The sequence below is a fragment of the Nematolebias whitei genome, chromosome 18 (genome assembly GCF_014905685.2).
Source record: "Nematolebias whitei isolate Nwh7 chromosome 18, NemWhi1, whole genome shotgun sequence".
Lineage (NCBI taxonomy): Eukaryota > Metazoa > Chordata > Actinopteri > Cyprinodontiformes > Rivulidae > Nematolebias > Nematolebias whitei.
This window is the reverse complement of record NC_056515.1, coordinates 38,713,651-38,739,193: the sequence shown is the minus strand read 5'-3', so window position 1 is coordinate 38,739,193 and position 25,543 is coordinate 38,713,651. Positions and strand designations below refer to the sequence as shown.

Here is a 25,543-nt window from a genome sequence, read left to right as displayed (position 1 = left end):
GTTAGATATAGCACAATAAGATAGCAGCTAACTCACTTGCTACGTTAGATATAGCACAATAAGATAGCAGCTATTCTAATATGGGATTAGCAAAGTGAGTTAGCAACTAATCTCTTTGCGATGGTAATATGATTTTAGCTCAGTGAGCTAGCAACTAGCTGGCTTTGCTCATATCATGCTAATCTAAACTAGCAATGGTAGCCAAATACTCAGCACTTCTTTAATATGACGCTACAATAACAAAAAAAAAAAAACTATAAAAAATTAAAACTAAAATCAAAACATTGAATCAAAATATGACAAAATGCTTTGTAAATATAAAAGTGGTTAACAACATAATATCCACAAATACAAAGGTAACTAAAATCTAGTTTATGAAATGTTCTTACAGAAAAATGGTATGGAAAAGCAGATTTTATAATGTTTTATTTGCTATTCTTCGCAGTGGTTCCCAACCATGGTCCTTGAGGAACTCCGTCCTGCATGTTTTAGTTGTTTCTCTGCTCCAACACACCTGACTCAGTGGTTTAATTACCGGTACTTCCTTAAGTTTGGCAGAAGCTTGTTAATCACCCTTTCAATCAAATCAGAGTCAGAGTCAGAGTCAGAGTTTCTTTATTGTCATTCGCACCTCAAATCAGGTGTGTTGGAGCAGAGGAACAACTAAAACATGCAGGATGGTGTTCCTCAGGGACCAGGGTTGGGAGCCACTGAGATAGGGAACGCAAAAATTGTATAAAAAAATATATGTTTTATTTACAGAAAACTATCATAAGAATCTAACTCAGCTCGTTAAATTTGTATTAGTATTGCATTTTTTAAAGCTCAAACAGAAACACAACAACAAAACAAGGGGAAATTAAACAAATATGTTCTGCAAAACAAAAAAACACAAATAAAAACTTTGTCTTGTCAAAAAACTTACATGTTTGAGCTCCATCAAAACTTGCCGCGTCAGCTCGATCCTCTTCTTGTTGACGTGCTTGATGGCCACCAGGTTCCCCTGCGTGCATCATGAAAACAGCAACACCAATTTAATGGAAGGCAAGGAAACAACAAGCGCAACACTCGCTATAACAAGCACCAAAAAGAAGCGATAAAGGAGGCAGCATTCAGGAAGGAGAGCAGTTAAGCCTACAGGTGCATTTGGAGCCTATTTCCATCGCTGCAGAGGGAGAGGGGTTTGTGTTTGCTGCGTGAGGAGCTGCTAACAAAGGAACTTCTCCAAGACACAGACGTGACCTTCTAGTTAAAATATACAGTCGCTATAATTATTAGGCACAGTTGTTTGAGTTTTTAATCACAGTTCTCTACTGTCCTAGTCCTTATAAAACGTTTAACTTTTATTTAAAGGTGCACAGTTCAGAGCAGACGATGGGTGTGACAGTTTGTTGCAGAATAAAAAGGCCTATTTTACAGAATTCACAGGTTTTCACAGCTGTTACATAATCTCACTTGTGCTCAGGATTCAATCACCTCTCGTCCGTGTCGTGTCCGAGAATCGTACCCGCACCTCCAGGGTGGAAAATTCATCTTGCATTTATATAAAACGCGTGATTCTACTTCAAACGGTTTAAAATCAAGTTCTTTTTGTCACGTTCTACACAGATAAATTAGCAGCAGCAATTTGACGGTAACGTCTAGACTACAAGACGGCAGTTTAGAACCAGAGAAGGGAAGAATAAATAAATAAATAAATGACGCATTCTGCAGCTCGCATTAAAACCAGCTACCTAAATTCGCCCACACACTCTCTTCCTCTCGCCTCTCCAGCTCTTCGGCTTTCTCTGTGCTCGTGTGTGTGTGGGCGGGAAAGGAGTGTGCAGGAGTTGGAAATGTCAGAACTCACTAAGCCTTACCTTAAAATAGCCGGTTTTTGCAAACAGTTGATATTTTCCATGGGCAGTTATCAGGGAGCCGTAGCTGGAGCCTCTCTGAGAAGACGTAAAGTGAGAAGAAAACATGTCCGTTAATGAGTTTAGGTTAGTCGTTGCGCTTTGTTGCAACGTGAATTCCTAATAAAATGCTCATATTTGACGACGTGTAAACACGTTTTCTGAGTCTGGTTAAAGATTGAACGTCGTGTGCGTAAAGAGTGATTAAAAACGAGCAGTCAGCTGCACGTTTGTGGAAAATGTAAATTTTGGCAACACATGGCACGTTGGAAAATTACACAAGGTTTGGAAAAAAAATAAAACGTTGTATTTTCCACACACGGATGCAGAAACCGGACCGAAGAGCAAAGTAATGAGAAAGGTGTGTGAGTTGGAGCCCGATCCGAAGCCCCCAGACGACAGAACCTGATACCGGAGGACCTCGAGGAGGCATTGCACAGCTGACTGCAGGGAGCGAGGCCCAGACGAGAGATCTTTTTAACCACGGCTTTAATACACGTCTGCTGCGCTAAGCCCAGCCACCTTAAGGAACCGCTGGAGAAGCTTTCAGGAATGTGAAAACTCTCAAAGGATTAGAAACTCTCTCAGAGCTGCAGCTTTTTTTTGTTTTGTTTGTTTGTTTCTAAGAAAAACAACCAGCCACGTTTTAATGCACAGCTCGCAGTGTGTAAACACGTTGAAGCTCTGAACTTCAGACAGATCTGATTATCACTGTGGATTCCTGGAGGGCCTAATTTTACAGCAGAGGCATCTCCAGCCTGATGATTAATCCCCTATGAATGAAGGCTTCCAACCTCAGGCAACAGTGTCTGAACAAAAGACAGAACAAAGCTCCTCGTCTGTACGCGTCGTATCACGGTTCTCCTTTTATCACGTTAATCAAAACGCCGTTTACCTGTGAGAGGGTCAACCGACTCCCCGCTCGTTTGTGGTATTTATTAGGGCTCTCGAACTGAAGGTCCTCCCACCGAATCCTCCACAGCATTCCAGCCAGCTCCTTCTCCAGCTTCAGTTTCCTGTCAAATGTAAAAAAAACATTAAATAAATAAAAACACGGTGAAGGCATCAACATGGACAGGGCGGCGCAACGAACAGAACTTTCTCACAAATCAGCTTCGGTTTAGCTTGTTGGAATAAAAACAAACGAGTCAAAATGTAAGATGAACTGCAGATTCAGTTTTGTTTTGAGTGTGAAGCAACACGGATTAAATCTCCCAAATCACCTCAAACAGAGAACAGATTTGCTCCATTTGCTTGGAGATGTTTGATCTCCATCCGGTCCTTAAGAGATCAGTCTGGATCTGATTACAGCATGTTGCGCTCGCCGTGTTGATCCTAACAGTTTAATCTGACTCCTGCACACGCTCTTCTGCTACAAGTTTAACGTGGAAAATGTTCTTGAAAACTAAAAAAAACTCTTTCAGAACAAGAAAATTCATGAAATATGGAACAAAATCTTTAATTTACATTAAAATTATGTCTTTTATGTAGTAAATATTTATATTTTGGGGGGGTTTAATATCTTGGATTTAACCTAGAAGACACAAGTATCAATAAACAGCATTTATTGACACTTGTGTCTTCTGTGACTCAGGATAGATTTCTTATTGTAGAGGTTGATGAAAATGGCAAAACTGGAGGACATCTTTTAAAACTTTTACTTAAAGCTTAAGTATCCTGGAGAGTTGATCAAGCTAATCACAAAAGTGTGACGGGAAATGCCAAACACCCTGCGTAATAAATTTCTTCAATTTTTTTTTATAGATATAAAGTAAAATAAAAACCAAGTGTGCTGCCAAGTTTTTTTGTCAAACGATAGATGAACGTACCAACATTTGTCTGCCTTCTGTAACTTGACCACTAGATGGCAGTAGTTGTTACATGCCTTTCCTTTAATCCTTCCATTCGATGGCTGCCACTGCTTGTTGTGTAAAACCATTTCCAAGTTTAGTTTTCATTTAAACAACTGTAAAAGTTAGAATAACGTAACTGACGTAGACATGCAAAACAGTTAAAATGATCGAAAATATTCAGCAATGGCTTTTATTTAAATTCAGTTTATTGTGAAAACGTGTGTCCTTACACAACACACAGTAGCTATCGTTTGATTTAATTTTTGTAACTGAATATCAGCTGATCTCCGCTCTGCATGGAGATCAGCTGAGCAGTGAGCATGGTGAAGTGGGCGTGGCCGAGAGTGCAGCTGGAGGCAGGGAGCTGGAATCATGACATGCTGTGCTCTTTTACAGCATTTAGAAACATTGTTTAGAATATTGCAAGAGTGTGGGAAGGGTTTAAAATGCCTTAATATATCAATCAATCAATTTACTTTATTGATCCCAAAGGGAAATTCCATTTCAGTACATCCCATCAAGAAAATTAAAAAAATATATATATATAAACAAGTACTAAAATAAACTACTACTTACTACTTGTACTGCTATTCCTACTTCGCGGTTTTTCACTTATTGCGAGGCTTCAGGTTACAGATCCCCGCGATAAACGAGAGAAGTAGGTACAAAGCGAGCCGAGGCGGGCGACAAAATAATGTGCGCAGCCAATAGTACAGTTCTGCACACAGAAATAGGCTCGGCTCAGAACGCAGCCTCGTGGCTTCAGAGTTCAGTCAAATGGAAACAGAAAATTAATCCGATTTCTCAGTTTTTCTGCAATTTTGAGTCGCCAACTACATCGCCCTAAGTGACACGACTATACGACGCTGTCATACGATAAGCACGACGTCTTGTACCTACTGGTGTTTTATGTCTGTAAAATGAAGGGATGGAACGAGTGTCCTTTTTACCCACTGAAATTGTGCCGCCTGCTCTTACTGGTTCATAGGTTTGTTAAGTTTCAAGCTAATCAGAACCAGCGGACGTGGCTGGAACAATCACACGATGAAGGAGGGACCCTGCAGACTGAAGGAATGGTGAAAAGCTCCAGCTGTGATGTGCTGTAAATCAAGTGGGAGCTGCATGACAGCAACAGACCAGAATATGATACACACTTCAATTGGTGCGTCCATAACTCACTAGTTTTGCTCATTTTTGTCTCTTATCAGTGGATAAGAAACTGGGAACTGATCCACAACGACAAAAAACCCTAACCGGGGTAATTCATCCGCTCGTCTGGGAACTATTTATGAGCATCGGTCTGCAGAGAAGAGGCATTCCAGCAAATCATCACATCTGGGACAAGTCTCACAGAAGCTGCTGTTGCTTGACGTTTCAATGATTTGCACACATTTTTTTATTTGCTGGTAGTTTTTTTTTTTTTTTCATTCTTGGTACGGAGGTAGGAGGTTCATTGTTGGTTTAGAACTTAGAAAACACGAAGGGCCCGAGCATTCCAAGGCAATCTGAAAGGTGTAAAACACTTCCAGATGGCTGCAGGAAATTATGACGGCGCTTGCATATCGCCATGTTTTAGCCCGTTCCAGCCAAGTTGGCCCCAAACGCAGCTTCATTTTTAATTTTTTTTTTTTTTTTTTTTTGCCACTATGTCACCAGCAAAACTTTACAAGTCAAACAAAAACAATATGCTGAAGTTTGCAAGCATTTTGGGGGACGTTAAAGCCTCCCAGCCCCGTCCAACACCACCAAATAAAGCAGAGGTACTTTTCTATTTAAGGAGCCTTGCTTGAGACTTCTGGCAGCCGGAGGGGTAAAGTGTGGGGCTCCACACTGGGCCTATTGTTTCACGAGTCCCGTTTGTGAATACCTTCCTGCTGGACCAACCCCCCTCCATTAAAACAGCTCTGCTCAACATCACCTCACACTCCCGCCGCTCCAAAACCAACCCGGAGCAGCAGACAGTCCAGATGCTCGAGTCTGAAGTTCAACATGCCTTCGCTTTATAACATGTCAAATACTTTATTTCAGTTTTAGGTTATTTATATTCTACAAACACATAATTGTCTTAAATAGGTACTTGTGCTGTTCTCTGGGCTTAAGATCTTTAAAATTTTAAGTAACTCGGTCCTTTTTCTATTTTTATTTTACATTTTTTCAAGAAAATAACATTGAAAACATTAATGACTCTTTGATGCTAATTGGTCACTTATAATTAAAGAAAAGTTACCAAATCAAAACAGAACAAAGAGGCAAATATTTCCATAAACAAGTTCTCTTTTATTAAATCTCATATTCACATATACTATCGTGTACATTTTACAGTGGCAGTACTTTTTATTTCAAAAGATTATTTCTATAATCAACCATTCGTTTGGCGATATTTTCATATTGTTATATAAAATACACCTCATGTCACATGAGCTGCAGCCGTGGGGAACAATCGTCCACTCGGGGTTTACACATCATGAGATATAAAAATAATAACAAAGAAATACAATCTGGTGTCTTCCAGGTTCTGAAACGATTACAGTCCAATTTCAAAAGGACAAAACCACGGACTCTACTGTGCCGTTCTTTATTAAGAACAGTGTCTGATCCCTGGTCCAGCAGCTTGTAGAACCTTCTGCAGCAGAACCCTCTGTGGTTTTCCGTTTGTCTCACGTGGTTGTGGAGGGATTCTGGCCCACTCTTCTTTCCAGCGCTGCTTCGGTTTATTGAGGTTTCTGCTCAGCTCTTTGAAGGTCCCACCACAGCCTGACTGGACCGCTGCAGCACCCTGATTCTGATCATTCTGACCCGTTCTGTTGTAGATCAGCTGCTGTTGGACCCAGTTTGGTTCAAGCTTCAGCTGTTGGACAGATGGACTCACATCTGACTCCAGAACCTTTTGGTCTACAGAGGTCATGGTCCACTCAGTGACTGACAGGAGCCCAAACCATCAGCCCTCCACCACCGTGCTGACAGCTGGGAGGAGCTGTTTGTGCTGATATGTTGTGTTTAGCTTTTTCCAGCTGTGTCGCTTTGCATTATGGGTAAAAATCGGCACTTTTCTCTGGATTTGTTCCAGAAGTCTTTTGGTTCTTTCAGATGAAACCTTTCAAAATTAAGTCATGCTGCCATGTTGATTTGAGAGAGAAAAGGCCGTGACCTTTGACCTTTAACCTTTAACCTGCTAGCTGGGGCCTGTAGAGTCTGAGAGGGAGCTCATTTCTCTGAGCATTGCAGGGTCTGACCTTTGGGGTGAATTCGCTGGCACTCCTGGGAAAACTGGCATCTATTTTAAATGTTTTCCACTTTTAAACAATCTTTGTCTGTGTGGAACGATGGAGTCTGCAAATGACCTTTGACCTTTCCCAGAGTGATGGGCAGCAACCGTTTCTTTGCTGATGTCTTTCCATCTTGGCGTTGTGCTAACGCACACCTGTAGGCTCCAGAGCAGCAAAAACTCCTGCTCTTCTAGAGCTCAGTTAATCAGCAGCTCATCCTGAACCTCTAAAATCCTGTAGAAGTAGCACGGATCAGGTGGAATCTGTTTGTATTTACTTCAGGTAAGATTTAAATAACTTTTAGGACCTTTTAAAAACCAGACCAGTTTTATTACGACCTGATATTAAACCCTGCAGGGTGGACTTTCTCCTCCCACGGCTGCATCTGTAAATCACATCAACTTCCATTCTCCCATGAATCAAATGTTTCATCTGAATAAACAGTTTATTCATTTGAGGAAAGCATGAACGCAGCACAACATACACTCAGGAATTATAATCATTTTCTTTCTTATCGAAAATATAAGAGATAAACATGAATCTCCCAGTTGTGTAAATTGCACTTTGAGTTTGAGAAGCTTATCTTCTGCTCTGAGAAACTACAGACAGTGGTTAAGAAAACACTTGAATTGTTTTAGTGGTGTTTTTGTAGGTCAAGTTCTGAAAATAAAAAGCAGCTGGCTGATCTTTAAGGCGGCTGTTTAAAGCCCCGCCGTCCACCTCTCAGTCCATCATCATGAAAGCCCCCGCTGCTGTCTGCAAAAACAGGAAGTGATCTGTTAGCTTCCAATTTAAAACAGAAAAAGAAGAAGCTCAAATTCTGTCTGAAGGTTTCAATTCACGGTTTAAAGTAATCGAGAGGCATGAAGTCGCTTCAGGATTAAATAAAAAAAACAGGATGTCGTCTTTGAGTCTGAGCGAATCGGCTTAAAGTTGTGTTTGTAGAAGAAGCTAAATATAGAGCTGAAAGTTCCAAAATGTGGGCCAGGACCACAAACGCATCACAGTTGCCCATGTTAAATTCCCATAACAGAAACAGACACTTCTTATAGGCCTGTCGCAATAAACAATAAATCAATTAATCCATTGATAAATGAAAATGAGGTAGATAATTTTCATTTATTGGCTTTATCGTGTCTTCGTGTCTCTTTCTACTGAAGACACTGGATGACAAAAGTCTCAACTCCAGTGCTCTTCACCGACCCCCCCCCCCTTTCTCTTTTTAAATCTGTTTTAACCAAAATCATGTTTTTGGATTGTTAAAAGCTGCTACGCTGAGAAGCTAAGCTAAGCTAACAGGCCGACCTCTGGACAAAACCTCCGTCTTGTCAAAGCTCCAAAATTCACAGTTGAAACCCGTGCCTTCGTGTAAAAAGTTGTTTTTCTCTGCAAAAAGAAGCTGAGAACTTTACTGATTTTTTTTTAATTTTTATTAAAAGCTTTGTGTGACAAATGCTAAAGAGCTCAAACCACACCCTGCGTCCGCCATTTTGCTAACCCAAAAATAAGGAAAGAGACAGCCCATGTCACGTCAATGGGCCTCCATCCCATTTTTCTTAAAGAGACACGCTGCTCGCTCTCTTGCTATCCATCCTTCGGTTCAAACAGTCTTCTACTGCCATCCAGTGGTCAAAAATGATACTACACAGAAAAATTAACCGACATTTCTTCTTAAATTTGACAATAATTACTAATTATTGTTAAATTTCAAACAATATTATCATTTATCACAATCATTTCAGACAATTAATCGTCCAGCAAAATTTTGTTATCGTGACAGGCCTACTTCTTACCATTAATGTTGCACTTAGATCCTAATTTCTTTCTTTTAAAAAGACTCCAAGAAAATAAACTTACCAGACCAGAGCTCAGGAAAACTAGCTATCTAGTTTGGAAACCTTGAAGCGCTTGTTGAACTGTGATCTAAAAACATAAACAGAGGAGAAGCTAATTTATCGAGAATTGAGTTCACCCCCCCCCCCCCCCCCCGCATCTAATTAATCTGTTAGTTAATTATTTGTTTTTGGCATAATTAACTGGGGTTTAGTAAAATTACCTCAGGTGGAAAGCTGCTCCTCCGTCTTTCTTCCGCCACTCCTCTGATCAAAATCCATTCTGATTGGCTGGTGATTAACACTCGTTTGTGTCAATGGGCAGTATTAGATTAGTATTCAGATTACCGGCGTGATTTGTTAGCAGCGCAGTCGCGCATTATTCAGCGCATCTTAAAGGTTCAGAATAGCATTAAGTTTTTAAGAAAAACCTTGGAAGAAGTAATGAAAGAGGGGAAAAAGTAGAAACATTAATTTCCTTTCGTTTCTCGCAGATATTACTCATGACATTAACAAGGGTTTAAAAAACTCTCGCAGGAGCTTAATTACTTGGAGCATGCATGATTTACCTCCGGTGTAATTAAATCAGGCTTAATGCTACGACATAAAGACAGGGCCACTTGGGAATCTGCAACAATTTAATTTCAGTTTGTTTTTACAGCTGAAGCACGGAGTTAAATCCATTAAAACAGCAGGCTGTTTCTTTCAAAATACATATGAAGTAAGCAGCTTGGGGCAGCAGTCATACTGCTCCAACGCTTAACTAAACAACATAATTATGTAATGTTGTTCCACACTTTTTTTATTCTAATTTAACCTGCTGAGAGTTGGACACAGTGCAAACACAGTCTGGAGGATCTCCAACAGTTAATGTTGATGTCTGAGGCTGATGTTGTCCGGTTTTTGTTCAACTCTTCTAATAAAAAAGGTCAGTAAGCATCTTGAAGCGATAGTTCAGGTTGTTTAGGGCGTAAGATTATGAACGATGAAAACCCTCAGGTTGGAGAAATAGAATTTATTTTTGACCAGATTGGGGAGGGAGTCCTCAGGATTCCATCTCTGCTCTTTGCAGATGATGTGGTCCTGTTGGCGTCATCGTGCCGTGATCTTCAGCTCTCACAGCCGAGTGTGAAGAGGCTGAGATGAGAACCAGCACCTCCAAGTCTGAGGCCATGGTCCTCAGTCAGAAAAGGTGGATTGTTCTCTTCAGGTCGAGGGTGAGGTTCTGCCTCCAGTGCAGGAGTTCAAGTGTCTCGGGGTTTTGTTCACGAATGAGGGAAGAATGGAGTGTGAGATTGACAGATGGATTGGTGCAGCGTCTGCAGTATTGTGGACTCTGTTCCAGTCCATGGTGGTGAATAGGGAGCTGAGCTGTAAGGCAAAGCTCTCAGTTTACTGGTCAGTCTACGTTCCTCCCCTCACCTCTGGTCATGAACTCTGGTAAGGATGCTTCCTGGACCCCTCCCTAGGGAGGTGGTTCAAGCATGTCTGACTGGGAGGAGACCCCAGAGAAGACCCAGGACACGCTGAGACTAGGTTCTGGGAACACCTTGGAATCCTCCCAGAAGAGCTGGAAGAGGTGGCTGTGGAAAGAGATGTCTGGGCCTCCCTGCTCAAGCTGCTGCCCCCGAGACCAGACTTTGGAATAAGCGGAAGATAATGGATGGATCTGACCAGATTGACAATCTAATGACTAATTCCAGCAAAATAGACACTAGCGCTGCAAGACTACTATCAACAAAACCCAAAACCAAGCCTTGTAAGTTCTGGACTTCAGTGGTGGCTCTGCTGCCATGTCTGCTGAGAACCTTTTTAATCCCCCGTCATGGAGCGAAGAGGGAAACTGGAAACTGTCTGTTTTATGCGTTTAGATAACTTTGAAAATAAGTGAGGGACCGACTTCCATTTTGGTGTGTGGCTGCAGCTAGGCTAAGAAAGGTCCCTATCGAAAATTGTGTTGCCACGTCAAAATCCAAGATGGCCACTGCCAACTGACCATCTCTATCATTTAAAGAAACTATGCTTTCTAGTTTTTATGTTGGTTAAAGTATAGTTTACTCAAATGATTGGGGTGACCAAAGATTAATCTATGGTGGTCCAAGACCACCATTGGCCACCCCCTGACTCCACCTCTGCACCTGGAGGTGGATTAAACTGCTCCCTCCATGCACCAGGATCCGACACCCTGAGCTAGAATGGACAGGAGCATCAAGTCTGGTCTTTGTTGGGTTTAGCTTTAAAATTATGCTTCTTTTTGCGTCACATCTTAAAATATAATTGTTTATTAATCAATAAGCCTGCAAACAGACACATGCTTTTCAAATAAGATGTAGTGCAAATAATAAAAACGTTATTTAAAGTACTAATGATCCTGAACTCAGAGTGGCAGTTTTTGGGGCCAGGCTCAGCTGACAGCTTCAACACTTCGCTGCCCTAACGCCGTCACCTGCTGAGCTGTTGCTGTAGCAACAACCGTATAAATACCACACCAAAATATAGCTGCACGAATCATAAAAATACCTGCTTCTCTTTCGAGTGAGATGTAATGGAGCTAAAAGCAGCACAGACGGATCTAAACGGCATCGAACTCACCTGTAAATGAGGAAACTGGAGATCCCAAAAATGATGAGCGCCAAGCCGGAGCCGACCGCTACGATTCCCAGAACTGGCAGCTGACCTGGAAACGAACAAAAAAAACTGGATTATTTTGTTTGTAGAATCAACACGTGTCCAAAGTCAGAGCTTCAGCTGCACCAAACACCACAACCGCTCATCTCCAACATTCCTGACGAACATTTAAAACCACGATCGAGTCTGGCTGTGACTCACTGGATGAAATGATTGTAACTGCAACACAACCAGCACCAGAAAGTGCTTTAATTTATTAATCTGGCAAGAGATTTATGATCATAATCTATATTTTATAGCGGGTTAACTATGAGCAGAATTTAGGTGTGGTTCATCTTTGGAGAGTCATAAAACATGAACTCTAAAGAGAAAACAGCTGAATCTTTGCAGAAATGTGACCCGCACTCGCGCAGAGAAAGGACACACAGCTCGCTTCTTATTTTGCACAACATACTTCAGTCCAAGTGAAGCGTCCTTCCTGTTTTCTGTGGTAATTGACTTATTTCACTGTAAACCATAATTCATCCCCATCAAGGCCAAAAACACAAAGTGAGCAAAGAGCTCTGAAGAGTCGACGCTGGCGTTAGGAACGGGATTAATAAACTGAACGCTAATGAAGCTTTCACGCTGTTGTCATCCATTTTTCTTCTGTACGTTTTTTGTGCTGTTTCAACAAATCATGAATCAAAACTTTCAGCTCTTTCAGGAAAATCCTGCTTTGACTCTTGGTATGGGTGCAACTTTAGCTTTTTAAAAAAATATTTAGCCTTTTTTTTTTCCCTCAGAAAATGAATCGAGCTCATTTTCCATCCTTTAAATGTTTAGATCTGTTTACAACATTTTACTGCTCATTTAATTTTGTTCTGCTTCAGCTTCTTTCGGCTTCCTTGTACAAGTTTTAACTTTTTTTCAGCTACTTTCAGCTGTTTTGTGCTCCTTTCAGATTCTTTCTGCTAACTACAACAGTTTGTGCTTCTTCTAACTTCTTGCTGCTAATTTCAGCTTGCTCTGCTCCTTTCAGCTCATTTCTGCAAGTCTCAGCTTTTTCTGCTATTTTAGCTACTATTTAGCTGTTTTTATAGTAATTTTAGCTTTTTCAGCTAATTTCACATTTTTTGCACTCATTTAAACTTTTTCAGCCTAATTCTGGAAAAATGTGCTCTCTCCACTTCCTTCTTGTAATTGAAGCTTCTTTCTGCCATTTTAGCTACTTTTCAGCTGGTTTTTGTTGTTGTTGCTAATTTCAGCTTTTTTCAACCTAATTGGGCAAACATGTTCTTTCTGCTTTTTTCTGCTAATTTAAGCTCGTTCTACTTTTTCAGTTAGCTTTTTAGCATTTTTAGCTAATTTCAGCTGTTTTCAGATAAATTGAATTTTTTGTGGTAATTTCTGCTACATCCAGTCTAATTAAATTATTTATGCTAATTTCAGCTTGTTATGCTCCTTTCAGTTTATTTCTGTTAGTTTCAGCTTTTTCTGCTATTTTAGCTACTGTTTAGCTGTTTATGTGCTAAATTTAGCTTTTTCATCTAATTCCACATTTTTTTTTAGGTCTTTTCAGTTTCATCCACTTCCTTTTGGTTGTTTAAGCTTAATGCTTTTTCAGCTACTTTTTAGCTAATTTTACTAATGTCACCATTTATAGATAATTTCCTAAATTTTGTGCTCATTACTGCTAATTTAAACCTAATTCAGCAAATGTGTTTTTTCTGTTTGCTTCTGCTAACTTAGGCTTGTTCTTCCATTTCAATGTGTTTAGCTGATTTCGGCTGTTTTTCATCAAGCTATTCTGCAATAAGTTTCACACTGCATTTTCACAGGAAATGCAATTTCTCTCGTTACGTTTTGTTTATTCAAACTTACCGTCGTTGCAGGAGGGGTCGTCTGTGGAAAAGACACAAGGAGGATTATCTAGCGGTGGACCACCACTGGGCCAGTGGATCTTCTCTGTCTGGGACCAAATGATCTCTTTGGCACTTCCATTGTAGTAAGCCACAACCTGCACCCAACAAAGCAACAAATATAAAACAGCTTTTTTAAAGAGACACCGCTGATGTTGCTTCTCTTCTAAAACAGTGGCCTAAACATATAAAACATAGTTTGCATGAATCAGATGTTGGATATCGGGGTTGTTGTATGGTGGCCTTAGAACTGGACCCTTTGGTTCTAAGAACTTGGACTTGGCTTGACCCAAACGTTTAACATGACTTCGTAAATTTTCTAGTTTGTATGATCAACACTGCACAGTTGTGATTAGATGTTTCTTGGGCTAAACCACTGAACCATCATGCTGGGGGTTTGGTACCTCCAGATTCTTCAGTTTCACCTCAGACCAGCTGCTGGACTTGGTAAAACTTGGACCCAGTCAGGTACCGACCTCAACCCATCCATCATTTTATACTTTAAAAAATGGGTTTAAAGCAACCAATTTAAATTAACTTAACTAATTCTACCAAGAAATCGAGTATCAGCCAGAGTTCTTCCAGAAGCTCCCAGACGAGACAAAAGGTCCAGGTGCGGCTCGTTAGGATCCACGTAACCAAACATTAGTGGAGTCGCAGTTTTTGAGAGAATCTGCAATAAATTCTAACTTGTTCCAATTTTTCAAAATCACTGACGTTGATTGTTGTAGAATCAGTCCTTCCTGGAAAAGAACGCTTCAAATAAACCATTAAAAAATAAAAGGTGGCATCGATGGAAACTTCTGCCTGCAACTGTATCTAATCTGCAACTTTGAGGAATATTTTTAAGATTATTAAAAAAAAACTGCTATATCTAAACTGGAACATGAGTATAAAAAAACACAAACGGTGATTAATCATTATTATTAACGTTTTATTCAGGTGCTTCCCTGACATTTCTGGTTTGTAATAATCTACAAAGACGACATCCCGAACAGATTTAATCTGCGAGCAACATCTGTCGTCCAGCTGTGAAACACGACTCCTCTGTTTCCAACGAGCCGAGGAGTTAGTATGTTTTTCTCCCCGTCTTCTCACAAGTTGTGTTCTGTGTAAACCTCGGAGGCGGTCGGTCACGCCGGACAGGGGTCACCAAAACCGAGGCAGGGCACGGCGCTGCCGGAAGACGCTTCAGGATTAGGATTACTGACATCCATCACAGGAAACGGTGATGAACGGCACATTTATTTCTCTTTAGAACAAACTTCTGGCGTTTTATTGTAGTCATAATAAACTTACCGCATTTTTCGCTGTGTTTTATGTAAAAATTAGAATGTCTGCGACTTATACAGCGAAGCGACGTCCGTCTGTTTCCAATATTTATAATCCAATTTTTGGCTGATGTCTGACGATTTCATTCATTCTGACATGGAAATTATTGAACACTACCATTTTCAGCCACTAGATGGCCCTTGACTCATATGGCAAGCCACATGTCTCATTAATAGGTAAAAGTGTCTATTATTGAGACACTTGGCTTGCCATACTAAGCCACCTTCGTCTCGCTCTGGAACTCCTGGAGCAAACGTCAAATCACCGCCCAGGTGAAACGCAACTGATTTGACCGTCAAAGTGCATTTATTAAGGAAAAGTTCAACTGAGACACACCTTTACTATAATTTCGAGCAAACAAATAATTGTTTTAAAGTGTTAATCTTGTTAAATTCTTGTTAAAGTCCTACCGAGCACGCTCCCGCGAACGCCATTTGGCAGCCAATCGATTTTTGGCACAACACCAGAACACATTTCCGGTTTGTCAGCAGTGACTCGTAACAAATGCGACACGTCAGCAGTGACGCACGATATATGTGACTTATACGGCAAAGCGACGTATTTGTTTTTTTCTTCCCCACTTTATTAAACATGTTTGAATTGATGCAACTTAAATGGCGCTGCGACGTGTACGGCGGAAAATACGGTAACTGGACAAGTTTCATTATCGCTCGCCACATAAAGCTCGTCCGAGACTTAGAGACTTGTCCACGTTTGAATAAATATTTAGCAAAACTTTTGTTGTTTGTTGCATTCCCAACTCTAATCCACATGCAAATTTTTTTTAAAAAGGTTTGAAAATAACCTTTTTTGTATGGGTTTCACATATCGATGAGGATGAAAACAAAAAAAGTTGACGGTTTATAAATAAGATAAAAAATCTAAATCAGGGCTATTCATCCAGTTACTGAAAGCTCAGAAGCCGGACATCCAGCAGTTATTCTCATTAAGTTTGTTTTGCAGTTTAAAATCTAGTTTTATTTAAAAATGAACCCATTGGTGGGCCGAACTGAGCTCACCCGTGGGCCTGATTTGGCCCCCGGGCCACCAGTTGAATAGCCCTATCTACCATGAATTCATTATTAGTGGTTTAATTTCCTTCAGTTCGTGCTTACTGCCGCTGATACTCTGAACGCTGAAACAGTTTCTGTGATGTTTTCACCCGGACTTGGGTCAGTATGAAAGGACCGATTAAAAACAGGTGAAATGAGACCAGGAAGTCCTGCCCACGGCCCCCGGGGACCACGGTGAAGTCCATGCTGAAGTCACATGCAGTAACACGGTTTTAAAACCTCGGAGAGAATAATGACACACGCTGGAAGAGTTCGCAGATATTTTCAAGAGGAATTTGAGGTTTTACGCATCTTATCATTAAAGTCGAGACCCTGAGAAACTGCACAGAAAGCAAACTCTGCTCCTCCGGTTTCATCCGGTTCACAAACAAAACGCCGTAGATTCAAACCACAATCAACTAACAAGTGATAAAAACACAAAAAAGAAACTGCCACCGTCATTACAGGTAAATACGTCGCTAAACGTTCATAACTGGAACTGAAATAAATTAGAAATACTGCTGTAACGATAACAAAACCACCCTCATTTAAATCACTAAACGAAAACATTTGTGACGTTTAAAAACAAATATTTTATTGGCAAAAATCCACTGAGGTGGTCGGAACCAAACCCTGTTCAGACTATTCTTGTTCATGAAACAGTTCAGCTTCTTCACTGGAAGTGGAAAATTACAACGAAACCAGGACGTTTCTGAGAATCCAAACAATTTGTTTGACTTATTTTTATTTATTTCCAACATCAATGTGATTTCAGCTCCGATCCATCCATCTTGTTCATTTATTTATTTTTTACTAAAATTTAAAAAAAATGCTGCTCTTAAAAGTGTAGAACTAAGCAAATATATTTAAAGTAATAACAATCGGAGAAAGAAAAGCAGGTTTGGAAACAAATATTTGGGTTTGTGTTACCACAATGCCAAGGTGGAAAGACAACAACTCTTGAACATCATTTTATTTTATTTAACCTTTATTTATACACGTTAGTCTCATTGAGTCACGAGGACTCATTTTCAAGAGAGACCTGTTTTGGGCAGATGTGTAAGCGCCCAGGGAGCAGTTAGGGATTAGGTGTCTTGCTCACACATCATGTGGGCATGGCAGGGAGTTGAACCTGTGACTTTCAGGTCCCAAGTTGACTGCCCTACCTCCACACCACAGCGGCCCCTAAATGCTGATGTCCTCCGCTGTGGCTTTGTGGCAACACATTCAGGTGTGTGCTGCTACATTACCAGGGCGGAAAGTAATCAGCAATGATTGTAAAGAAGCAGCTGTTGCTGCCGATCAGTCAGGGAAAGGTTAAAGGTCGTTAGAGAGAACAATTATTCAGAATTTGGAATTACAGTAGTCCCTCGCTACTTCGCAGTTCATTTTTCGCAGACTCGCTCTATCGCGGTTTTTCAAAATAAGAGTGGACATGACACACAATTGGCTGATTGATGAATGAGCCGCACGATCGGCATGGAATTTTTATCTAAAATAAATTATCTTAAATTATTTAGCACCTCCTGCACCCTTGTGTAGCCCACACTGCAGGATAAACTTCCTCCTGCAGCTGATCAGCTGTTCTCTGTGCAGAGTGGAGAAGTGGGCGTGGCCAAGAGCGCTTGCAGGTGGTTGAGAGCAGAGGAGGCAGGGAGCTGAAATCATGACATGCTGTGTTCTTTTAGAGCGTTTAGAGTTTAGAAACATTGTTTAGAATATTGCAAGCGTGTGGGAAGGGTTTAAAATGCCTTTATATATATATATATATATATGAATACTAGAATAAACTGCTACTTACCACTTGTACTACTATTCCTACTTAGTGGTTTTTCACTTATGGTGGGGTTTCAGGGTACAGATCCCCCCGTGATAAGCGACGGACTAGTTGATGAGTGGACATTTTTTTTTACCATTTATTGAAACTAAAGCCAATCAAAGATCTTACAAAACAAGAATAAAAATAAATAAATAAATGGGAGCTATAAAAGAGCAGTCAAACTTTATTTTTAACAAGTAAAACCTCAACTTACCCCGTACTCGCCCGTCTCCTGGTTGGTCATCGCCCACAGGTCGACGTCTATGTTCCTCGCATTTTTTTCGTCTGTGGTAACTAATCCCGTCACTCCTGAAAAAAACAGACACATTTGGTCTCTTTAAGACTAAATAAATCAAATAAATCTGCATTCTGTCTCCCACCGCCAAAGATCTTGTGCTGTTAGCGCTCAGAGTACAAGTCGGGGATGACTTTCAGCTTCTACATCAGATTTCTGTACCACTGTTGGGTTTAGTGGTGCTGTCCAGTTCAGTGGACCACCGCTCCCTGCATGGAACGCTGCCGTATTGCTGTTTATCCATCAGCAAATTTAAATTTGACGCTTAGAGTAACTTAACTTAACCCGATTATTTATTTACTACTGCATGCCACCATAGAAAGCAGGAGCTCACGTAAATATGTCATTGACCTCTGGACTGTGAGTCAGTCAGTTTAGTAGAAAGTAATCGCTGAAGCGGTACGCTTATGTCCCCCGTCGCTGACGGATTTGACTGTTGAACCTTTGAAGTTTTTGAGATGAGTGTTTTTCTGGACTGGAACTGAACAGGGAATGTAAGTAAACCTAAATGTTTTTGTTGTTATATTCAAGTGGGCAGGAGCTACACTGTGGAGAACAGAGGGAGGCTTTTTTATTTTGGCTTGTCAGAGGCGGCGTAGAGTGATGGATCCTGGCGAGTGGAGGGAACAATTTTATCCACCACCTGGCAGGCAATGGTGGAGCCAGGGGGTGGACAATGGTGGCCTTGGCCCCAATAGATTAATCACAAGCCACCCCAGTCGTTTGAGGAAACTATACTTTTAGGCAATATAAAAACTACAAATCATAGTTTCTCAAATGATAGAGTTGGTTTTGACGTGGCAGCCAGTTTTTGAAAACAACCTTTCTTAAGCGTAGCTGCAGCTACACACCAAAAACCTCACTTACTTTTCCAGTTATCGGGCTCACAACGTTCACTGGAATTGGACGGCATTTCCAATTATCGTATTTCTCACCCTATAAGTCACTTTTTTTTCCCATAATTTACATGCCCTGCGACTTATACTCTGAAGCGACTTATTTATGCATTTTTCCCATATTTATAAACCAGATTTTGACTGAGATATGACCGTTTTCATTCATTCTGACTGAAAATATTGAACACTATCATTTTCAGCCGCTAGATGGCAATCGAGTAGTATGGCATGCCGTTGTGTCATGTAATAGGTAAAAGTGGCTATTAATGATACAAAATGATACAGATGTGGTGAGGTCTTTTAATATCGTGTAGACTCAAACGAGGTTATTTTCAAGGCTTCACCAAAAACGCTAAAAAGACGACCTCAGTTTAAAACTAGCGTGACAATCGTCGGGTGTTTGCTCACCCCAGAAACGCCGGTTCTGTGTTCTCATTGTTATGTTAATGCCGTCGTTTTGAGACCCGCCCTCTGCCAACGTCTCCTCCAAGGCCATGGCGTACAGAACAAATCCATCATAGAAACTCCCAGCGATGTAGTCCATCTGAAAGATAAAAAAAACATGTTTTAAACCAACAGGAATGTTTCTGCACAACAAAGAGGCACTAATAAACGCTCTTCAACGAGGGGTTCGAAATGCAACAAATTTAAAGCATCTTCAGTTTTTGTTCTCACATAAGAAACATCTGAGATGAATGTTGATAAAATCCAAGCAGCAGTTTCTAACAACACTGTAAACATCTTTTATCACTGAGCACAGACACTTACACAGCACAGTGGGTCTTTTTTTTTTTTTTTTTTACCACGTAGAAAAGGTTATAAAAGTTTAAAGAGGTTGTTATGCAGTCCAGAACTCTCAGGGATTTATTACTTACTAATGATGGTTCCAAATGAACGCCAAAATCCCTCTGAGCTCTCGCATGGAGTTTCCTCTGAAAGTCCCGGTACTCTGGGTTATCCGGCGGATGGTACGTTATGATGAAAACAGACTGAAGGGAGCATTAAAAAAAGGAGTTCACGAAGACGGGCACGAGTGTGGGACAGTCAAAATTCTCACTCTTGGCTCCTTCTAAATTACATTTCTTTTAAATAATGTTTTGTTCTGACTTTATGTTTTTTCTGAGTCAGCACGTTCTAACAAAATCACTGAAAGATCCTTGCTACACCTCTAGGTGGCGATATCACAATTAGCGATGCACCATATTGGATTTTTGGCTGATATCCGATATGCCATGTTAAAACTTACTTGGCCGATAACCAATACCGATATTTTTTTCCTAGACCTACTTAGAGAAACTTCATATCTTTCTCTGCTGTGGAACTAAAATCCTGGCCCTGCGATGGACTTGCGACCTGTCCAGGTGTACCCCGCCCCTCGCACAGTGATTGCTGGACATGGGCACCAGCGACCCCCGTGACCCAAAATGGAAGAAGCGGGTAAAGATGATGTATGGATGGAATTAAAACACTACATTATTCTGCATGGTCTTTGTCAGTTTGGTCTGCTACCAAATGCAGATGCCAAAAAGGGGCTGAAAATGATGTAAAACTTGAACTTGGATTATGCTTAACGTCAAATATATTCATGACATTTACTCTCTAACACAACGACAACACTCGAACAGTGCAAATTTGTAAATTTTCACAAATCTAAACTCAACGGCGCATGTGACGGCATAACGTTGTGTTGGTGCTGAAGTTGTCATTGGGTTGTCATACAAAAACAGCACCTTATATATAATCGGTGAGTTATTTTGATGGAATGTCCGATGTTTAACTTTATTGCTAATATCAGCCGATACCGATACCATGCCGATAATATCGTGCAGTCCCAAATCACAATACATCAAAATACATTAACAAAACATTCTTATCTTGGCTAGAGATTTACCTAAAGCTCTTTTCTTTCTTTTTACCTGAGAATGTTTGCAGTTTCCTCTCGGTTATTAACAATTTTATCACACAATTAAAGTTTTACGGCAACATGTTTGGAGATAAAATGAGATGGACTTGATAAAATAAAATAAAAACAGTAAAAATGGCTCCAATTTTTTTGTGTTAAAACACAAAGAGACAGTGGGCATGCATAAAACAGGCGGTACATTATCGTTTTTGAAAAGCTCCGTATCTGTTCTCCACATGTATCCACCAAAAAAATGGTTTTAAAAATATGTTTTACTCCATTTTTACAAGTATTCAGAGTGGTGTGGGTGGAGCCTAAGGACAACATTACGAAAACCTTGTGATTTATTTTTCAGTTTGTGCTCTAATTAACAATCTGTAATAAAATTTGAGGCTGCATAATATTAGAAAAACATGCGATATGACATGACAATATGTGATACGATAATTTCACGTTTCATCATCAAACGTTTCTCAACACTTTCCATGTGTCAGCGATGGGCGTATAGAGGAGATAGGTGTCCATTTGATTGCAAAATGTAATTTATTTTTGGATCCGCAACTTATTTTGAAATTCTTTGTGACATTGATATTGAAATATTGATAAATATCCAATATATCGTGCTGCTCTAATAAATATTAAAGGTGCAACGATACATTTGTTTCAGATTTGTGTTCTTTAGAAACGGGTTAACAATTGATCTCATTCAAGGGGATACAAAAACAAAAGTTTTAGCCACTTTATTACTTTAAACCCTTAAAGCCATAAAGCAAAGTTACCAGCATGCAATTGACAAGGAAAAAGATTTTACTACTGCAAAACTCAGTAACGTTAAATTAATTGTAAAAGAAAAACTGCTTTTAGTTCCAGCCACGTATTTCGCTGCAAATATTTACCTGGTCTGAACCTTGATCCTCCTATCTACAGGACGTACCTGCAGCCTGATAAACAAGCCTTTGGCACTTGTATGAAATCTTTCATGACTGCTCTTGACTTGAAAACTGTTATATTATTTCATGTCACAACAGTGATTAAAATGTCACCACAGACTTCCTCAAGCAATTACTGCTCCAAAGGAAGCGGATTAACACGACCAGTCCTGTTGGGGCCTGCCAGTATTTTATATACAGAGTATAATTAAAGAAAACTTGTTGCTCCTATGCTTTGATTAGGAGCAGTTAAAATATTATGGCGAAATAACAGTCTTTAATTAGTAACTCCTTGTGGTTTTAAATATATATTTATTTATTTATTAACCTTTATTTAACCAGGCAAATCCCATTGAGATCACAGATGTCTTTTGCAAGGGAGGCCTGGGCCTGGAGGCAGCCTAGCGTGCATGATTTTAGTCTGTGGGAGGAAACCGGAGTACCCGGAGAAAACCCACGCAGCACGGAGAGAACATGCAAACTCCACACAGAAAGACCCCAGGTCCAGCCGAGGATTGAACCCAGGACCTTTTTGCTGTGAGGCAACCGTGTTAACCACTGAGCCTTCATGCTACCAATATATCAGTAGGGCCAATATTTTGGGCTGATATATGCGTTTAGGGACATATCGGTATTGGTGATAATTGTCCCATTACACGCCGATATAAACACTGGGAACAAGCCGTGACCTTACTTGCAAAAAGGTGTAATTGTATAATGTATCCAGCAGAGGGCGCATGAAGACTACTTTCAAGTCATGGCCGTTCACTTAAGTTTCACTTTCACTTTCAGCACAGCCGAAGCAGAGAACAATACTGTGTAGCATATTTTGCTGAACAGAACTTGGTAAGTTTATTTTAACTGATCTGTAAAACAAATCAACAATTATAAATTCTCTTCATCCTGCTTGTCATGAGCTACTTTCCTCTCAAGTTAGCAAGCTAATGTTTAGATAACCTAGCATAGGCTATTGCCTTGTAAACTTTATCCAGAACAATAAATCTAACGTAGCTGTAAAAATATATATCAGTGTTAGTAACGTTATCTTTGTCGTCCTCAGTGAAATGCATTGTTTGTCTGAAATCTTTATTTCTGTACAAAGAAAAACAAAAACCTCAGCTGCAGTCAATACTAATTAGACCTTCACCGTACGTGACTGACTGTTTAAACAATGAACATGGAAGGATGTTTCTTTGTTTAATTTATATTTTATTATGCTGATTGAAGAAAACAAACCCACCATGTTTGGGATTATTCTGAAGATACAGATTATTGTTTTGTTCACCTGAGTTCTCCTTAATACAAATGTTGTTTTGTTGGGATTTTATTAATTAGAGTGAAGCGCATTAAGCCATTTCACGAGTTTCTCTTTAGTTTAATTGTTCTGGTTGTTTTAGTCTCAACAAACAACTGTAACTCTACTAAATGTCTAAAAAATAAACTATTTACATACAGGGCTGGGTGATATGAACCAAAATTAATATTGCAATATTTTTCAGATAAATCGCAATGTACGATATATATCTCGATATTCCAACATCTGCTAAGTTCACAGCAAAAACCAACGCAGACATGTTCCTGGTTTTAGTATTTTACACTATTTTACAATGTAGCAGTTTGTGTTTGGATTTTTAAACCTGTGTAAATAAAGGTTGAATTAATTAATATCATTTTCTTCCATTTATTTTTTCAATTTATACGCTTTCTTTTATGATTGTCTACTGTTGTCATCATTCTTTGTTAAAAACAGGTCTCTCTTGTAAACGAGTCCTCGAGGCTCAATGAGACCAACTTGTATAAATAAAGGCTGAATGGATGAAAAAAGTCAAAGTGCAGCATCAACCATAAACACTCGACACTACAGCAGATTAAAAAGTACTCGTCACTTTAAATTACCATAAAGCTCTCTAAAATATAACGTACTAAATGCAGTCTTCTTTATTTAATGAAGATAATTAAGAGAGGCCTGTGTGACATTAAAGGAAATAAATTAGTGGAACAGCACATCTGTGAGCGTCCACCGTCTTATTTCTCGCTGCACTAATTTGTGCAGCCGAACGTCTTCCTGTTAAAGCACATCCCCTCGTTCGTTAACGCCGCACAAGAAGTTCACTTCCTAAAGGGGTCAGGGTGGTTGGGGGTGGGGGGGTCGGGTCTTCTGGGACTGCAGGACCGCTGCAAACACTGATGGAAATTTCTGTGTTCGTCTTAAGCAAGTCTGTCATTAACATAAAAGCTTCAGCTGTTATCAAAGCTTCGGCTAACGTTCACTGAGCTCTGCATAAAAGGGATCTGAGACAAAGTGCCGTCACAGACCTTGAAGACCTCGATGGGGTCGGGCCAGTCCAAGTTGGGCTTCTGCCACGGTTTGCGATCCGTCAGGCTTTCCGCGAACACGTCCAGATAGAAGATGGCGTAGTTTTCTGGGTCCTGGATCTCGCTCTGGAACAGCTTCATGATGTTCAGGAACGTGTCCAGGGGACCGCAGATGTAAATAACTGCAAACAGAAGAGCGAGAGGCACACGAGCTTTATCTCCGTCTGAACAAAGTCGGTCTTACTCCAGGCTCAGGCAGCAACACTGCTCTGATGATGCTGGTGGCCTGTTTTTGGTCCAACCTCAACAATAACGTTATGTTATCGTGCTCGGAGTGTGATTTAGAGATGACTCACAGCTACTACCACATCAGATTTTAGCTCACTCTGTAAAATTAACGGAGTTATAGCCAGTTCTGTGTTATTAGCTGTGGCAGCCATCTTAGATTGGATTGTCTCCAAATGTTAATCAGTTCTAGAGGTGCATCCAGTGATTAAGTCTCATTCAAGTCCCTCCAGTGGTTCCCTGGATATTTTGCTAACAGGCAGAAAGTATTAAAGTTTAAAACCAAACTTCATGTAATGCCTTGAGCTCAAAGTGTGTTTTGTGTACGACTCTCGGCTACTACCAAACTAAATTTTAACTTAATATCTGTAGAATTGACTGACTTATAGCTTCATTGTGTTTTCTACAATCAGTTGGCTGTGGCAGCCATTTTAAACAGGATTAGCTCAAATAATCGATCAGTTATCGGTGGACATTAGTGATTATCTCCTGAAAGTTTAATCAAAATCTGTCAAATGGATCATGAGATATTTTGCTAACAGACAGACAGAGTTTAGTTGAAATAATACAATTTTCAAGATAGATTTTGTGCAACTTGCCGGAGCTCAGAGTGCGTGTTGGGGATTCTTCTCGGCTACTACCACCCCATGTTTTAGGTCACCATCTGTAAAATTGACTGTGTCTTTAAATGAACATGTCCACAAACAGTTGTGTGTGTCTCTCTCCCCCCCCCCCCCATATTTTCTTTTTTGCTAAAATTTAATTGTTGACTCAGAACTCTGAATCAGAAGTTTGTAACGTTTTGGTTCTGACCAGCTGGATCCTCCCCATGTTGCTCGAGGGCAGCTGTAGGAATCAAACCGAGGAGCGTTTTTCTTTCAGCCTCTGAACATGCTGCCACATACAGCCTCCTGCTTGGGTCAGGAATTAAAAACAAATTTGTTGTTTTTTTGTGTGCATGGTATATGTCAAAGTGCTGCCGAGTTAGTCGACATGTCCTCGTGTTTTAAGATCTGACCTGAACTCTCTGGAGTTTTCCTCCCGTCTCCTGGACCATTTCCAAAACAAATTTAGGAGAGAATCTTCTTGGGTTGTAGTAATCCTCACAGATCCTCAGGATTTTTGTTGCACAAATCAACCTGAAACTTTTGACACGACTTGTTCTTCCAACCTTGTTAGTCCAACCTTGTTTTTTCAACCTTGTTCTTCCAACCTTGTTAGTCCAACCTTGTTTTTTTCAACCTTGTTCTTCCAACCTTGTTCTTTCAACCTTGTTCTTCCAACCTTGTTCTTTCAACCTTGTTCTTTCAACCTTGTTCTTTCAACCTTGTTCTTTCAACC

The 25,543-nt window shown here is 40.2% G+C and overlaps 1 protein-coding gene across 1 annotated transcript in view; it reads right to left on the bottom strand.

Annotated features, from left to right (window-relative positions):
* Window positions 1–25,543, bottom strand: part of LOC119424915 (atrial natriuretic peptide receptor 2) — a 71,726-nt gene that overhangs the window by 32,774 nt on the left and 13,409 nt on the right. Inside the window, exons 2-10 of the mRNA XM_037692434.1 lie at window positions 23,918–24,099; window positions 19,645–19,758; window positions 19,178–19,313; window positions 17,793–17,887; window positions 13,338–13,473; window positions 11,439–11,523; window positions 2,791–2,911; window positions 1,860–1,934; window positions 926–1,003 (exon numbers count right to left, since the gene is read on the bottom strand). Coding sequence (XP_037548362.1) covers window positions 926–1,003; window positions 1,860–1,934; window positions 2,791–2,911; window positions 11,439–11,523; window positions 13,338–13,473; window positions 17,793–17,887; window positions 19,178–19,313; window positions 19,645–19,758; window positions 23,918–24,099 — 1,022 coding nt within the window. The remainder of the gene's footprint in view (window positions 1–925; window positions 1,004–1,859; window positions 1,935–2,790; window positions 2,912–11,438; window positions 11,524–13,337; window positions 13,474–17,792; window positions 17,888–19,177; window positions 19,314–19,644; window positions 19,759–23,917; window positions 24,100–25,543) is intronic.